Source organism: Chrysemys picta, chromosome 6 (genome assembly GCF_011386835.1).
Source record: "Chrysemys picta bellii isolate R12L10 chromosome 6, ASM1138683v2, whole genome shotgun sequence".
Classification (NCBI taxonomy): domain Eukaryota; kingdom Metazoa; phylum Chordata; order Testudines; family Emydidae; genus Chrysemys; species Chrysemys picta.
Genome location: NC_088796.1, coordinates 39,118,650 through 39,137,345, shown reverse-complemented (window position 1 = coordinate 39,137,345; position 18,696 = coordinate 39,118,650). Strand labels below are relative to the sequence as shown.

The window sequence follows — 18,696 nt, the reverse complement described above, 5'->3', positions numbered from 1 at the left end:
ATTATTCACAGTTGAATAATTTCTTCTTGACAGTTATCTAGAATGATTAGTAAATGAGACATAATATAAAGTGAGGCTGTTTAAGGCCACCACTATTATAAGCATCCATTCTAAAATACCTACTTGAGATGAAACCAAACCTTCCCCAAATATTTTGGCAATAAATGTAATCCACCTTCAGCAGAACAATACTTTTCTTAAGCAACTATTTTTGTCTATCCTGAGAAGTTGTGCACAGTGGTTTCACTGCACCCTGCTCTACAAAGCAAAAAATTATTTCTCTAACCAGAGAAATTCCCATATACACAACTAATCTACAATATGCTGATCAGATGCAATTACATAGCACGTATCAGATATGGCAAAAGGAGACACGTTCATTAAAATGAAGAATTAGAGTGTTTAACAGAGGAATGTAGTGATGAAAGCAATGGATACATATTAAATATACATAACATACAAGTGATAGACCTACTCAATTCAATTCTGTTAGTATGAATCCTGCAATTCAATCTAACCTTTTATAGATGAGACAGGAAAGCAACTTTCTAAATTCTAACATTTGCAGTGCTTGCTGAGCCACCCAACAGCAGCTTCATCAGAACAGTGAAGGGCCCGTAGGGCACCATGAAATCTTGTCAGTTGACACTCGTCAACAACACGTGCCGTTGACTGACGGAGGCCAAAATGATAATGTGGATCATCGCACAGACCTCATGAGTAGACGTTGGATGTGCATATTCTTTGGCCAGTTTGGAATCTGTTCAGCAGTCTCCAAAGTTGACGTGGCAGGTCAAATCCAGGCGGTTGAATGGTCAGATCGGCAACAAGGAAACAATTCTAAACATCTTTAGCTGACCACTCAACGTTCCATAGTGTTGCTGCTGACAGATTCCGATCTGGCAATTGAGACCACAACGGATGCCTCAATGTAAGTCATGCTTTGGGGTAACTGAAAATGTCCTTGTACAGTGGGAGACCTGGATTGGCACGCAGCTTTTCCACCAGTCTGGCTGTAGACTCTTTGCATTTCCCTGAGTTAGTCAAAGGAACTTAAGGGTATTTGGAGCCACTTGTTCTTTTATACCCTTAGGCCCCTCCATGAGTGGGAGAGGACTAGAAGAGAAATGGTCCCAATAAAGTCTGCTCATCAAAATAAAAGGAATTCAAAGATAAAGAAGGCATTTAAGACAATAATCTAATCTACTGCCAACTAATCTGTGTGGGGAACTGTGACCGAAAGCACCCCTGTAATTTACACCCTACACGCTATTGTAATAATCTTTGTACAAAATATGCCTTATGAGGTATCATTTGAAAACTAATAACTGACGAAGAATATCACAGTGAAACATATATAGTAACATTATATGTAAAGTTATGAATTCCCCTTGTATGATGTTATTAGCATATGTTCAAAACCATATAGCCCTGACTAGATAAAAGTTGTTAAACAAGCCTATCCTAAATAAAGGAAGGTGTGTTTACCTCAGTTTAACTAGAAGTAGTAACATGGTCCTCGAAACAGAGGGGGAGGAGATGGCAGGAAACAGAACAATTTGGATTTCAGAAAACATGCATGGTAAAAGAAAGAGCATGGAGACTCCTATACCACCAGACTCCATGTAGCCTTCTATACTGCTTGGATAAACTTTACTTTGAAGGGTAACCCTCAGAAGAATCCACTTAAAATAGTCACTGGACTATAATAGAAAGGGGAAGAAAACCTCAAGTTCTCTCTCTTTCACCTAAGAAGACAAAGGCATGAGCACTTTTGGGCCTCTGGCAGAGATCCCGATTAACAAAAGGGTAAGTCACTATCTCGCTGGAAGATTGTGGGTGGGAAAGACATCTTAAACAAAGCCTTGAACCAAAACTTACCAGATGAAATTTTAGACTTATATATGTGTTTTCACTTTTATTTGCTTGTAATCATTTCTAACTTAATCTCATACTTGAAGTCATTTAAAATCCTATTTTTGTTGTTGTTAATAAACTTGTTTTATCTTTAAGACAATCCAGTGCTATGCTTAAATTGAACTGTTTGGTAACTCCAGTTAAAGTAGCAAACCGTTGAATATTGTCTCCTTACAGGAGCAACAGATCGTATCTGAACTGTTGATGAAAGGGCTGGACAGTGCAGAACACGTTTTTGGAAAGTTTGGGACTGAGAGTGTGTTGAGGTCATCCTGAAAGCAGTAACCAAGGCTGGTGGAAGCCAGTGTAACTGGTGTGTTGCTGATTGTCTGGTGGGCCAGGACTGGAAATATACACAGACACTCAGGATCTGACCTGCATGCTTTTTTGGTTGTTTGTGAGCAGCCCAGGTTGGGACTACAACAGCAAAGCATTGTGAGGCACCCAAAGTTGTGAAGCACGCGGTGACAACCCCTTACTGGTCTGGATTGCACCCCAGAATGTGACAGGAATATCTCCCTTAAATAGAAACCTGGAAATCTAGTGTGAAGGGCACTGCTGCTGAAGAAAAAAGAGCAATGACGCTGATTCAGTGAACATCAGAATTTCACTGCAAGTAGTTTCTGTTGGTTGTGAATGATTTCTGCTGCCATAATTTATGAGTATATGTTATGTTTGTCTGATTGTTATTGTTATTTACTGTATGAGTATAAAGAATTAATTCAGACAGGAATTGGCTGCACCTATGCAGGAAGAACCACAATAGTTCCTGAAATCAGCTGCTCATAAAACACTTGAGACAATGCACAAACCACCACTTTGAAGTTCATTACCCTTGGGAGCTGGCCAAACGACTTTGACCAGGCTCAAGGGACACAGGAGAGAACAAAGAACTTGGCTGGACTTAAAGAGACACCATACCTGAAGAGAGAAGACTGGAGTATTGAGTTAAGATGAACCAGACTCCAGAGGTAAGGTAAGCCTACCTAGGACTGCAGGTAAGATAGCTATGCGTGTAGACCTTTCATTGTGTTATAATCCTTTCTTATTTTCTTATGCTTTGCTGTGTTCCTACCATTAAGATTAAACAATCTTTCATTTAAGAAAGCTGTATGGTGTTAATCACTGGTCACAGTCCCCGGATGAATTGCTAGGGCTGAACCCAGTCAGGCTGGCTGAGCAATCACAGTTGGTGCACAGGGGGCTGTAGCTTGGAAACCCTGTCTAAGGGTACGTCTTCACTTACTGGAGGGTCCGGTGGCAGGCAATCGATGTTCTGGGATCGATTTATCGCGTCTGGTTAAGACGCAATAAATCGATCCCGGAAGTGCTCGCCATCGACGCCGGTACTCCAGCTCGCCGAGAGGGAGTACGCGGCATCGACGGGGGAGCCTTCCTGCCGCGTCTGGACCCGCGGTAAGTTCGGACTAAGGTACTTCGAATTCAGCTACGTTATTAACGTAGCTGAATTTGCGTACCTTAGTCCGAAGTGGGGGCTTAGTGGGGACCAGGCCTAAGACTAGGAGAACTGCAGAACTCCTCCCCAGAAAAGGTAAGGGCATGAGGCCTAAGACCTGAGGGGGTGCACTCAGACAGTCAAAGAAGGGGACAGAGGCACAGCTAGCCCTGTACCCATCACGTTAGAAAATGGAGAAAAACCTGCAACGCTTTAACTTACAACTCTCAATTACAGCATAACATTGGGAACTGCTCCTGAAGTATATACTGTTCAATTCTAAAGTGTAGGAAATTAAAATTCTTCATCTAAATTTAGGTAAAAAAATAAATGAAACATAATCCAAAATATTTCTTAAAGATAGTTACATTATGTATACATACCACTAAGTCTTGGTCTTGAAGCAAGTTACGAATTGCCTCATATAACATTGGTCTCATGTCAGATTTGAATTTTACAGAAATCCATTGTCCGATCAGCCAAATTACTCGCCGGCGTATTGGCTTATACCTTTAAAACAAAAAAGAATTATTGTACTAGTTTCTTACTATCCTTGTTTCTTAAACTTCTGTATTAAGAAAAACTGTTTTAGAAGAATACTGGAAGACAATGTCCAACAAACCCATTTTTCACATCTTTCCTTAAACATGACTGGTGAGAACTACACTTTTGAAGTTCTGAAGTAAAACTGCCTCACTAGCAAGCAGCATTTTCATTGAGAAAACTGCCCCTCCTCATTTATCAGGCCTTGTCTTATTACATTGTTTCACTGTGCTCCCTGTTTTTCCATGCTCCCTCTGCTCTACCAAGGACATCATCCAAAAAACTTTATTCATCCTCTTCTCCCAAACTATTTGTGTTTTCTTTCAGATCATGGCCAAACATGCTAATGTCCTTCTTTAACTGATATGCAAGGCCACCACCTTGCTGTATTCAAGTCCTTCCTTCACACCAACATCTCCCACAAAGCTTACAAAGAAATAGTTTAAGACTTCTATTTATTATATATATATTGTTTTAATCAACATTTACTCCATCATGCTGAGCTTTGTATTTACCAGATTCCATTAAAGAGAGAATCTACTCTGCATACAATAAATCAATGACAATATATTTAAAAATATCTTTATTATCTTGTTGTTTGCTAGGGTCAGCTATAACCCAGGAGTTTCTCCCTTTGTAAGCCCTCCTATTCCTCCTTCCCCCCTTCTAGAAAGAGATCAGCATCTTTATAATGCCCGCCAGGGTAACCAGAGGGTCCACTTGATCTGACTGATTCAGTCAGAGCCAAAGGTATAACTCATTTCGAGAGCTCATTGGCACTAGCTAAGAAGTTAGGATGAAGCACCTGAAGGCCTGATTAGAGGATTCCAGGGCCTTCTGCCTTATGAAAAGTCCTTGACAGAGGTCACAGCTCTGAGATGCTTGCCTCAGAACCTGCTGCTTGCAGCAACATTGAAACATGGATCCCACTGCCTGCACTCATGGTCTACAGTCAGGGCTGGTCTACACTGAAAAGTTAATTAAGCATAGCTACGTGTCGCAGGGGTGTGAAAAATCTGGTGTAGACAGCACTAGATGGACAGAAGACATGGATTACTTCCCGTCCCTATAGTAGGTCTCTAAACTGAAATGCTACCGTGACATAGCTGCAGCTGTGCCACTGTAGCATTTTAAGTATAGACATAGCCTATGACAACTAAGGCAGTGAGCAAAAGGAAAGCCTAAGGAATACCTTATTAGAAGATTTTGACCTGCTAACGAGGAAAGAAAATTACTTTATCGCAGCACTACAGGTGTGAGAAACTCGTCTACAATCAGCATTAATTATACTTACATGCACTAGGGGCTATACTATTTAAACAAGGGTTGGCACAGTCATTTGATGCTACCAATTATCTCTTGTAAGATCAGGTCTCCACTCTGTACATAGGACTGTGCAGAAGGCAGTGTGTGACTACCAACTCTCAGGTTTGAAGAAGAAAGTGCTGAAACGCTGGGATCCCTACTCATGCAGAGTTAGGAGGATATACTGTTAGAAGCATTAACTTTTATTTTCCTTGCTTTTTAGGTTTTGTTAGGTATGCTATCAAGAAATCTTAACTGAAAAACAATGTAGCATTTTTGTGCTGTGAGCATAACAGGTGCAGTTATATGGAACACCACTAGATGGATCAAAGAACACTATCTCCTCTGCCTCAAGTTTTATCACTCTTGTCTCTGTGTATGTGTGTGTGTGTGTGTGTGGGGGGGGTGGGGGGGGGGGGGGGGGTGGGGGGGGAAGGAAGAGAGACACGACATTCCATCCACAGGGATTTAATATGCTAAACTAAGTAACTAAGGAAAGTGAACAGACCATAATTCATGTAAACAAATAAAATTAAGAAAGTGGGTATTATCAAACCAAATTAATCTAATTAACAGGTTGATTAAACCATATCAGCATACACTAACAATTCTTTATAAGCTTTATTTAATAATTTAAGAAGACAGCAGTCTTTTTCAGCATGAGCGCTAAAGTAATACGGCATTATCAATCTCAGTGTCAAGTGATACATTTATAATCCAGTGGAATGGGTGATTTGGTGTGCAGGGGGGAGGAGGGCGAGTTTGGGTTATGGTGTTCAAATCACTCCCAAATAGAAGCTAGTTTTGAAACTACATTTCTTGTGCCAATTAAGGCAGGCTACCCAAATTATAGGCAGCTAGGGGATAATCTCCTCCCATCCCATCCCATCTCTAGCATAGAGCTATATGGTACATAAAGGATCTGATTTTGGCCCCTGAATATGTAATTTTGATACTCTTTTACTTGGAAGTTACAAGGTAATGATATCAGGAAATAGCTTCCATTTGAATCATGCACTCTTGCATTAAAATCTAACAAAGGCCTGATTTTAAGCCAAGTGACTTTCAGTTGAATCCTGAGCTGCTTTAAATGGTTTTATGATCCTTTTCCTGTATCTTGAGCTAACAGATCTTTTAAGTACATAAATGTTAACTTGTTATCTTCAAGTGAAAATGTATGGTTGTAAGGGAAGAAACTAAGGCCTCTTAACATTCCTACGCATTCCAGACACTAAAAGAGTGACTTGTTCCTTCTTCCTATCTTTTTCTGTTTAAATTTCAATTTAACACTTTCAATAAGCATGTATTAAACTAAAACACTTATAAAATAAGATGTAATACACCAAAAAGTCTCAAAATATAATTATCCAAACAGCTATTTTAATTCATCTCCTTATAACTGACACAAAAACCTACACAAATAATACTGCAATTCGGTTTCTGTGTGTCAATGCAATTCCTCCTAGTTAAAAGGTCAAGGTCGACATAAAGAAGCTAGAAAATTAAAGCTTAGCCAGCAAGTGAGACCACAAAGCTGAGAGTCTCTAAAATAAACACCTCCAAAACTGTTTTGGGAAAGATTTCTTATCTTCGAGCAAGCTAGATATTATCGTTCCACACAACCATTAATGCACCTCTTAACAATGTGTAAAGGAATACATTAATTGAAGCTATCTCACAATATTCCCTAATTCATAATACAGTAAAAGCTGTGTTATCTGGCAGTTTACCAACCAGAAAGCTCTATAAACCAGCATATAAACCAGTCCAGTTTATAGTCCGGTTGGCGCGGAGCTGGCAAGCTCTCTACCTGGCTCCACGTGGCTATCCCGGAAATGGCGACATGTCCCTGCTGCTCTTACGCAGAGGAACAGCCACGAGGGGTTTGGAGTGTGGGAGGGTATGCGGGGTGCGGGCACTGGGAGGGAGTTTGGCTGCATGACGGGGTTCGGGACAGGGGGTTGAGGCACAGGAGGAGGTGCGGGGTACCAGATACAGGTGGCACTCATCTCGGGCAGCTCCATGTCCTGCTGCTCCTAGGAGGAGGCACAGATAGGCGGCTCTGCACGCTGTTCCCGCCCCAGCACTGGCTCCGCAGCTCCCATTGGCCAGAGCTGCGGGGGTGGCACCTGAGGGCGGAGGCAGTGCCTCCTAGCTGCCTAGCCGCACCTCCATCCACAGGTGGGTGGGTAATGGAATACAGATGGGGACCATACATTTCAAAGAGCTCCAATTACGAAGCATAAGTAACTTCCTTTTCTTCTTCAAAGTCTGGTCCTTACGTATATTCCACTGTGGGTGACTGACCAGCAGTACTCACATAGGAGGAGGGTGTAAGGATGCAGTTGATATGGCTATCTGTAATAACTGAGGTCTCAACAAATGCGTCAGGACAGGAGGCTTGGACCAAGGTGTCATGTCTTGTGAATGTGTGGATGGAACTCCTCGTTGCTGCCTTGCAAATATCTACTATTAGTAAGTATACCTTAGGTTATACTTTTCAGAACAGGAAGGTTATAGGTCCGACATCCATCCAAATACCAAACTGTGAAGAGCTTCCGGGACAGGATGTCTGACATTGCCATTCTCGTGAGTCAGGAGGTGTGGAAAGGGATGAATGATGATGAGTAGCCAAGCTGACTTATGTGGACCTGGGAATCAGATCTGCCTGGGCCATTTGGACATGATGAGAATAACTTGTTCTCTGTCCTGTCAAATCTTCCACGGTACTTGAGGAAGCAGTGGGATAGAAGGAAAGACAAAGTTCAAGTGTTCTGTCGAAGGGAGCAGGAGCGCATCACCCCAGAAGAACTGGCCCCGAGCTCTCCTGGAACAGTACAAAATGCACTTCCTGTTTGTCTAGAAGAAGAACAGATCCCGGGTAGGTGTTCCACACTGAGTGAAGATGCTGTTCACCACTGGGCTGTGTAACTCCCACCCATGGTCAGTGGCAAAGTGCCTGCTGAAGCTGTCTGCCAGCAAATTCTGGGTTCTTATAACAGTGGCTCTCAACCTTTCCAGACTACTGTGCCCCTTTCAGGATTCTGATTTGTCTGCGTACCCCAAGTTTTACTTCACTTAAAAACTACTTGCTTACAAAATCAGACATAAAAATTAAAAAGTGTCACAGCACACTATTACTGACAAATTGGGGGGGAGGGATAGCTCAGTGGTTTGAGCACTGGCCTACTAAACCCAGGGTTGTGAGTTCAATCCTTGAGGGGGCCACTTGGGAATCTGGGGCAAAATCAGTACTTGGTTCTGCTAGTGAAGGCAGGGGGCTGGACTCGATGACCTTTCAAGGTCCCTTCCAGTTCTAGGAGATGGGATATCTCCATTAATTTCAAAATAATTTCAAATTGCTTACTTTCTCATTTTTACCATATAAATATTGTATTTACATTTCAGTGTATCGTATATATAACAGTATAAACAAGTCATTGTCTGTATGAAATTCTAGTTTTTAACTGACTTTGCTATTGCTTTTTCTGTAGCCTGTTGTAAAACTAGGTAAACATCTAGATGAGTTGCTGTACCCCATGGAAGACGTTTGCATATTCCCAGGGGTCCGTGAACCCCTGGTTGAGAACCACTGCCTTATATCTTTGGCATGAAGCACAAGTAGAGAAAGGGCACAGCCACGGACAAACAAATACTAGTTACTAGAATTCTCAGTGTTCAGTGATTTTGCTTTTCCAGGAGAGTATCTTTTAACTAAAAATCCTTTATGAACAAGAACCTGGGTTTTAGACCCTTCAAGGACTAAAGTCTCAAATATAAGTAGCCTTAGGAAAGAAAGTGCTTTCCTGAAGATCAAAAGTATCAAGAAGAAATCATCACCACACCAGAACAACAAAAGGAAAAATGAGATAAATCTCACTTTGCTCTAATGTATAGGAAGATTGAAAAGTCAGAATTTGGCCTTGGAGAATGAAAATACTGCCTTTCTAGAATCCTGAACCTTGTAGTTCAGATTCTTGTTCCAGAAATCCAGACCATTGTTCTGGGTCCTTGAATTGAAATTCCAGTTTAATAAAATTCACTTCCATAGATACTATCAAGATATTAGGATTCCACATAATTACCAAAAAAGATTATACTAGCAATAGTAAAGGAATAGAGCCTTAAAGTAGGCTTAAGATTTGAAAGTCTCCTATGAATCACAATTGGATTGATTTACAGGATTTAAACCTAATGCCTTGTAACTAAGTACTTGTACCTAAATTCAATTGTCTGTTTTTCATCCAGAGCACATAGTAATTGTGAGGAAATAAAATTTGAATTTTTATATGTTAAGGCTGATCTAACATTACTAGCTTACCAAAGCTATTTTGCTGTTGCTTAAAGAACTGACCTTGAGCTCGTAACTGTCTTGTTATGTATGTTCATGAATCTGGAACTGTACTATACACTGTTAGATCTCTGTGAAAATTCATTGTTTGATGTTTAATTTTTGTTTTGTTTAACTTAACTTACTGAGAACTAGTAACTTTGTTAATCAATGTTCTGCTCTGCCCTGTATTTTTCATACACTCACTCTCCCCGCACTCCTGCTGTGCTGTCTTTCCATGTATGAGTGAGAATTACCCAGCTGGTGAGAGAAGCATCTGGTGAAAGTGAGAAAATCTCACATCACACTTTACCCCTGGGGGAATTCTGCATCACTGCGCACATGCAGAATTCATGTCTGACACAGAATTCATCTCCTCCCTGCAGAAAATACATTCTGCCCAAAAAGTGCTGCAATTCGACCTTTCACCCACCACAGGCCGCTGTGATGCCAGAACAGCCAGCTGTAGTTTAAATGAATTACTCAAAGTTCTGTATTAATATACCTAGTAAGGAATCTATCTGTCAAAAAACTTTTCCTGAATCTTTTAATTTTTTTTTCTGTATTGTAAAGACATACTTGCTGACAGGTACTGTGAAATAAATTACCAAAATACTTGAAACTGGCATGATTATATTGTGTTATTTTGACAAATAAAATTTGCAGAATTTTAAAATATTGTGCACAGAATTTTTTGGTTTTTGGTACAGAATTCCCCTAGAAGTAACACTTCTATCTTTATTTGTGTGTGTTATAAGTTTTGGAATACTTTTATGCTGACTTTAATTGTTTCTAACTACAAAGTTATAAAACGTGTGAATACCTTAAACTTCAAACTAGCCTCATTATCATTTCTGTGTGACCCCGTGAAGCATGTTCCCGGGGGAGGACCATCATGGTAGGGAGGTGATCACTGGTTCGGGCACAGTGAGGACTTTGTCCATCTTGTCTCTGGCCTGAGAGAACGCAGAGGCCAACCAGAGCTGGAAGGGCCTCATCCTGAGTCTGGCGTGGCGGACCACATATGTGCACACCGACATGTAACCCAAGAGCTGGAGGCACGCTCTGGCGTGACTGTGTCGATGAGCCTGTAGTGAGACGGTTACTCAGCTCTGGCCCTGAAGGGGTTAAAACAGCCCTGGGAAAGGGCTGCCCCTGGGAGCCAATAGGCTAGGCTGTTTGGGGAAGCAGCCACAGCTGGGGCCATGCCCCAATCAGGCCACAGCTGGCCCTATAAAAGACCAGTGAGCCAGGAGCCGGAAAAGTCTCTCTCTAGCTGTGGAGAGAGACGGGCCTGGCTGTCTGGGAGGCTGAGCAGGGTTTCTAGAGGGGAGCAGAGCTAGGGGAAGGCCAGAGGAGCTAGGGAGCTCCAGCCTGGAAAACCCCCAGGCTGCAGGCCTTGCTAAAGGCCAGGAAAGGTACTGGGGTTGCAGAGATGCAGCCCAGGGCAGGCAAAGGCAGCAGGTCCAAATTCCCCTTGCCAGTGATGAGTGGTTTACAGATTGCAGTTCTGCCCCAGTGAGCGGGGGCTAGATGGTGACTGGCAACAGCCACTGAGGCGAGGTGTGGATGGGGGTTAGGGGTTCCCCAGGGAGAGGAGACCCAAATTGTGGGGACACTGCCAGGGGGCAGCACCCAAGGCAAAGAGGCACCGGGGTCCAGGAGGGACATGGGGCCAGCAGCAGGCAAGACATCAGCTGACCTGCAGAGGGCACTCTGGAGGCTGGAAAGCTAATTCCCAGGATGACCGGCAGGAGGTGCTGCACAGGTGAGTCGTCGCCTCGCTACAGAGCCCTTTCAGGGTCTCGAACCTGTCCCATGGAGGGAGGCTCTGGCCACGTGGCATCCAGGACCGCACTGATAAACTCTATGCATTGTACCGGGACTAACGTGGACTTGGTGTCATTTACCAACAGGCCCAAAGTGGTGCACATGGGCAGAAGGAACGCCATGTGATCCCGCACTTGTGACCGGGAGCTGCCCTTGACCAGCCAGTCATCCAGATAGGGGAAGATCTGGACCCCACGGCGCCTGAGGTAGGCCGCCACCACTGACATACAATTTGTAAATACCCTGGGGGTAGTGGACAGGCCAAATGTGAGGACCGCAAATTGGTAGTGCTCCTGCCCAACTGTGAAACGGAGGAAGTGTCTGTGCCCCTCGAACATATGGAAGTGGAAGGACGTGTCCTGTAGATCGAGGGTGGCATATCAGTCCCCGGGATCCAGGGAGGGAATGATGGAGGCCAGGGAGACCATGCGGAACTTGAGCTTCACCATCAAACTGGTTCAGGTCTCGCAGGTCCAGGATGGGCCTGAGCCCCCTTCGGCCTTTGGGATACGGAAATAGGAGGAGTAGTACTCCTTATGTTTGAACTCCACTGGCACCACTTCCACCGCTCCTAAGCCAAGGAGCCGCCCCACCTCCTGCTCGAGCAGAGCCTTGTGAGAGGGGTCCCCCAGGAGGGACGGGGGCAGAGGGTGGTTGGGCGGGTTGGAAGTAAACCGGGAGGGTGTAACCCCAGGGGATGGTGCTGAGGAACCATCGGTCCGAGGTCAGCCACAACCACTCTGGGAGGAAAGCACACAGCCGGTTGGAGAAGGGAAGCTTTACTGTGGGTGGATCCCTGATGAGAACTGGCAGGTGCCCCCAGGTGTCCCGTCAAAACCGCCGTTTCCCTGCCTGTTTGCCCTAGGAGGACCCAGGCTGGGGGGCAGGCAGAGACTGCCTCTGCGGGCATTTCTTATAGTTCTGCGACTTTTTATAAGCGGGCTCGTATTTAGAGAGTGCGGCCTGGGCGGGAGCCTGCTGCGGCTTAAACGTAGGTTAAGCTGGAGTCGGAACATAGAGGCCCAGAGTCTGAAGCATCGTGTGGGAGTCTTTCAGGCCATGCAGTTTTATATCAATTTGTTCCGCAAACAGAGCTTTGCCGTCAAATGGGAGGTCTTGCAAGGTGGTCTGCGCCTCACTGGACAGCCCAGAGAGCAGGAGCCACAACTCCCTTCTCATGGACACCGTGGAGGCCATGGACCGCGCAGCCGTGTTCATCGCATCTGACACTGCCTGCAGAGTTGCCCTGGCAGCCGCTGACTCTCCTCCACCACCGCTTTGATTTCCTTCCTGTCATGCTCCTGGAGGGAGTCCTCGAACTTAGGCAAAGAGCCCCAGCTGCTCCCCCTGAGCACATTCCCCAAAAGTGGCACTTTTTTAGCTCACTCACAAAAAACCGTGCCACCCGTTGTGTCGCGGTCTTCGGCGGCATTTTGGCAGCTGGTCCTTCAGTGCCACCGAAGACACCCGGAGCTAGTGAAGGGCCCGCCGCTGAAGACCCAGAGTGCCGCCCCATCAGTAAAAGCGCCGCAGCGGGTGGCACTTTTTTGTGAGTGAGTTAAAAAGGCTCCACCGAGGGAGCAGCTCCAAGGCAGAGGGCAGGAGCAGCACATGGAAGTGGGGGGAAGGATAGCTGAACTGCTGGCAACTGATAGCCTGCTGGGCAGCTGCTGCACAGGAAACTTAGGGGAGCAGGGAGCTGATAGGGGGAACTGAATGGGGGCTGCCATCCACCCTGATTCCAAGCCCCACCAGCTAGCTGCAACAGGCTACTCTTCCTGCAAGCAATGGACAAAGCAGGCGGCTGCCAAACGAGGTTAGAAGGGAGCATGCAACGTAACAACGAAACAACATTAACTGAGACAACTTTAAGTGAGGAGTTACTGTACTGTCCACACTCACAGGATGATAACCGCATGGGGGCAACATAGCAAGGTCACAGCTGCTTCTATGGACTATGAGCTGAAGTCGCCATGGCTAGCCTCCGCATGTGCAGCACGCCTTGCCTCTGAGTTGTCAGGTAAATAAATATTCAACCCCCTTGCTCTCTCCAAAACACTTAGCCCTGACCTACAATACGAGTTTAGGTCGAATTTAGCAGCGTTAGATCGATTTAACCCCGCACCCATCCACACGACAAAGCCATTTTTGTCGACTTAAAGGGCTCTTAAAATCGATTTCTGTACTCCTCCCCGACGAGGGGATTAGCGCTGAAATCGACCCTGCTGGGTTGACTTTGGGGTAGTGTGGACACAATTCAACGGTATTGGCCTCCGGGAGCTATCCCAGAGTGCTACATTGTGACCGCTTTGGACAGCACTCTCAACTCAGATGCACTGGCCAGGTAGACAGGAAAAGCCCTGCGAACTTTTGAATTTCATTTCGTTTGGCCAGCGTGGCAAGCTGATTAGCACAGGTGACCATGTACAGCTCATCAGCAGAGGTGACCATGGAGTCCCAGAATCGCAAAAGAGCTCCAGCATGGACCGAACGGGAGGTACTTCATCTGATCACTGTATGGGGAGACGAATCCGTGCTATCCAAACTCCGTTCCAAAAGACGAAATGCTGGAATATTTGAAAAAATCTCCAAGGATATGAAGGACAGAGGTTATAACAGGGACCCGCAGCAGTGCTGCGTGAAGCCTACCAAAGAACCAGAGAGGCAAACGGCCACTCGAGTCAGAGCCCCAGACATGCCGCTTCTATGATGAGCTGCATCCCATTGTAGGGGGTGCCCCTACAACTACCCCACCCGTGCTTCCCTCCTCCTCTACCCCTCCCGGGCTACTTTGGCAGTTATCCCCCGATTTGTGTGACGAATTAATAAATAATGCATGAATTCGAAACAACCATGATTTTATTGCCTCTGCAAGTGGAGATCAAAGGGGGGAGGGGAGGGTGGTTGGCTTACAGGGAAGTAGAGTGAACCAAGGGGGCGGGTTTTCATCAAGGAGAAACAGAACTTTCACACCGTACCCTGGCCAGTCATGAAACTGGTTTTCAAAGCTTCTCTGATGCACAGCGTGCCCTGCTGTGCTCTTCTAAACGCCCTGGTGTCTGGCTGTGCGTAATCAGTGGCCAGGTGATTTGCCTCAACCTCCCACCCCACCATAAACGTCTCCCCCTTACACTCACAGGTATTGTGGAGCACACAGCAAACAGTAATAACAATGGGAATATTGGTTTTGCTGAGGTCTAACCAAGTCAGTAAACTGCACCAGCGAGCTTTAAAACATCCAAAGGCACATTCTACCACCATTATGCACTTGTTCAGCCTATAGTTGAACTGCTCCTTACTACTGTACAGGCTTCATGAGCCATAGGAGTAAGGGGTAGGCGCGACCGCGCGGTACTGCTGACTGCAAGAGCAGCCTGAGGCAGAAGCCTCCAGCTGGCATGATATTCCAGGCAGGACTGAATCTCCATTAGACAAAACTTAAAGACGAGAATGACTTGGAGTCATTTCCATTTTTGTCCAGGTGCCCCCGACTGACCTCACCAAGGTCGGCCAGGAGCACCCATGTCTGCCCAGGCGCCCCCGACCAATCTAACCGAGGTCGGCCAGGAGCACCCATGGGATGAAGATGACGGCTAGCAATCGTATTGTACCATCTGCTGTCCGCAAGGCAAGGCAAGGGGATGCTGCTGTGTAGCACTGCAGTACTGCGTCTGCCAGCAGAAACCTGGAGACATACGGTGATAGTGAGCTGAGCGGGCTCCATGCTTGCTGTGGTATGTCATCTGCACGGGTAACCCAGGAAAAAAGGCAAGAAACGATTTTTTGCCGTTGCTTTCACAGAGGGAGGGAGAGAGGGGGGCCTGACAACATGTACCCAGAACCACCCGCGACAATGTTTTTGCCCCATCAGGCATTGGGAGCTCAACCCAGAATTCCAATAGGCGACGGAGACTGTGGGAACTGTGGGATAGCTACCACAGTGCAATGCTCCAAAAGTCGACGTTAGCCCTGTTACTGTGGACGCACACCGCCAACTTAATGCACTTAGTGAGGACACAATCGACTTCTAAAAAATCGACTTCTATTAAATCGACCTAATTTCGTAGTGTAGACATACCCTTAGATAGCTTCCCACCCAAAACTCTTTTACACAAGCCTTGAGCAAGGGATCAAGAACTTGCTGTGGGATTTTAAACCTCAACATTGTTTATATTTCTTACTCAAAAATTAGTAAAATATAATCTTTTATATAACCCATTTCCCAAAATGCTTCACAGAAACAGCAACAAAGAAAATTAAGAGATAAGTGCAATCATCTATATAAGTTTTACAATTGCATTTTACACAGACTACACATCCAAACTATGTATGACTTTGTGTTTCAGCTGACCTATCCTAGATACACCCCCCTTAGGTCATCAGTATGAAAGATTCAGTATGCTACAACTTTTGCAAGCCTACCTACAGGAATTTTAAAAAATATCAATACATATAAAGTAAGTGCTGTACAAAATAGTCTCCACTATTATATTTATTATTAGTCAGTTGACAAATGTCTGCTCTGGAAAAAATTACTTACTACATAAATGAAACATTTAATGATTTTTACGTATATTTTTATACACACACACACACGCTTTAAACTGCTTCATTACTCATTAACTCTGAATATCTCCTGCTCTTCATAAGTCTGTTGCTAGCAGTATTATCAATAAACAATGAAACATGATTATATACAATGTTAGAATACATTTAAACATCACAATAAAAAACAAAGACTAACAAAGAGCCATACTGATGGTCTACAGGACAGTGTTTCCAAACCTGGACTGGTTGGAGATTACTATTCTAGTCCACAGTGAGGAATCCTGGGGCAGAGAGCAGACCTTAGGTACACAGACCTTACCAATCCCTGGATGCAGGGCAGGTGAAGTCTGGCATGCTGCATGATGAATGTGGTAGGCTTGAGAAGACTCAGGCATTCTCACTAAGGTGCATGGTTGATTCTGCAGTTGGTTGATAAGGATTGTCATGGAATCTAATCTGTTTTAGGGCAGGTAAACTCTGGCTGTAATGGAGACTAACACTGACCCTATGAATTTTATTCTCTGTGAAGATGTCATTAACAATATTTCTCTCTTCACAGTGAGGGAATGGCCAGTGCCAAGGTAGTCAGAACTGACGCAACTGGTGCTGAGAGAGATGCAAGTACCAGAGGAAGTAAGCCTTGATCTCAGATATTGCGCTGAGAGTCTGGTACTGTGTTCCATACAGATTCTAGTGGCACCCGATTCAGGCCATGAAATCCTCAGAGTAGGAGGTGATGAGATGATTTCAGCCTCTTTTTGGTCAGATCAGCAGAAGGGGACCTGTCCCTAAACTTTTCAGAGGAGCGATGCTATTTTCTTTATCTATGGAGACCAGGAGAAGAATGTTTCACTTCACCCTACTAGAGACTGCAGTCAGGGTGGTGTTAGAAGTAGTAGGGTCTCAGGAGCTAGCAGATGATCTGGAGCTTACTGGGGCACTTCTGGATTCAGAGCTCACTGGTCCTGAGGGGTCTTTTTGCCCAGGTCTGATGCAGGTCACACAGAGACTTGTCTAACAAATAACTTGAGGTAGCCTTCTCTGGCTTTTGGATCCTTTTCAGGAAGGACTTGAAAACAGAACATCTGTAAACCGTTTTTGTAAAAATGGGTATATAAAGTGCATCAAGAGGCAGACACAGCTGGGATGCCTTTTTGCTGCCAGGAGCAGTAAGAAGTAAATAAGCATTTCACCCTTTATGCATTTGGTATAGGGCACAAGGACACTCAGGGTCTATGCGGTTATAATTTATATGTTAATATAATCAAATTTTCTTTTAAAAGTTACACATTCAGTAGCTAAATAATTTGTTAACATTTTCTATGATACAGGGCTATCATAGATTGTAAGGCCAGAAGGGACCATTGTGATTATCTAGTCTGACTTCTACATAAAACATCCAATCTTGAATTAAAAATTGCCACTCACAGACAATCCACCACAACCCTTGATAAGTTGTTCCAACAGCTAATTACCCAAACTTAAAAATGTATGCCTTTTCCAGTCTAAATGGGTCTAGCCATCTAGCCTTTGTCTGCTAGATAGAAGAGCCCATTAATAAATAAAATATTTGCTCCCCATGTAGATACATATAAAACAGGGGTGGGCAAACTTTTTGACCTGAGGGCCACATCGGGGTTCCGAAACTGTATGGAGGGCTGGGTAGGGAAGGCTGTGCCTCCCCAAACAGCCTAGACCCTGCCCCCTATCCACCCCCTCCCACTTCCCGCACTCTGACTGCCCCCCTCAGAACTCCTGACCCATCCAACCCCCCCTGCTCCTTGTCCCCTGACCCCCAGCCCCTAACTACGCCCCCTGCGCCCTCCCTAATCCCCCTATCAAACACACCCTGCTCCCTGTCCCCTGACTGTCCCGACCCCTATCCACACCCCCACCCTCTGACAGGCCCCCTGAGACTCCCACGCCTATCCAACTGCCCCCTGCTCCCTGTCTGCCCCCCGGGACCCCCTGTCCCTTATCCAATCCCCCCGCTCCCTTACCATGCCGCTCAGAGCACCAGGACTGGCAGCCGCGCTGCCCGGCTGGAGCCAGCCACGCCACCACACAGTCTAGAGCACAGGGGCAGGCCACCAGCGCTCGCAGCCCCACCACCCAGAGCGCTGGCAGCACAGCAAGCTGAGGCTGCAGGGGAGATGGGATAGCAGGGGAGGGGCCGGGAGCTCAAGGGCCGGGCAGGACGGTCCCGCGAGCCATAGTTTGCCCACCTCTGTTATAAAATGTGATGAAGTCACCCTTTAACATTCTCTTTGTTAAGATAAATAGATTGAGCTCCTTGTGTCTATCACATACGGCATGTCTTCCAATCCTTTGTTAATTCGCTTGGCTCGTCTCTGAAACCTATCACATTGAGATACTCCAAAAAAACAACATACTCTACAGAAAAGAAAGCTACAGACATTTTACTTTGTGTAACATTAGAAGCACTTTCCACCTTGTATAAAACTGAATTATATTTGTAAATCCCCAGCAATGAATACTAGCACAGCATGGAAGTAAGTTAACCAGTTTCAGGGTAGCCTGATCTCTGGATTCCTAAATCCAAAACAAGCAGACAAGGTGACCTGTAATCCTAAGCACTCTGAATTCATACCCTACAAAGTATTCTAATAATCTTTATATAAAATATGCACAGAGGTGTCATTTGAAAATAAATAACTTGTTGGCCAATAACATCATGGTAAAATGTATGTATCAACATTCTATGTAACATTATGAATTCCCCCTGTATGATGTTACTAGCACATGT

General features: G+C 45.0%; 1 protein-coding gene across 8 annotated transcripts in view; it reads right to left on the bottom strand.

The window, feature by feature from the left end:
- Nucleotides 1–18,696, bottom strand: part of IPO11 (importin 11) — a 255,344-nt gene that overhangs the window by 163,353 nt on the left and 73,295 nt on the right. For all 8 annotated transcript variants that reach the window (XR_010602178.1, XM_005300957.5, XM_005300955.4 and 5 more), the window contains one exon: nucleotides 3,757–3,883. Coding sequence is in view for 7 of the 8 variants with exons in the window: in XM_005300957.5 (XP_005301014.2) it covers nucleotides 3,757–3,883 (127 nt within the window). In the remaining variant the exon portion in view is untranslated. The remainder of the gene's footprint in view (nucleotides 1–3,756; nucleotides 3,884–18,696) is intronic.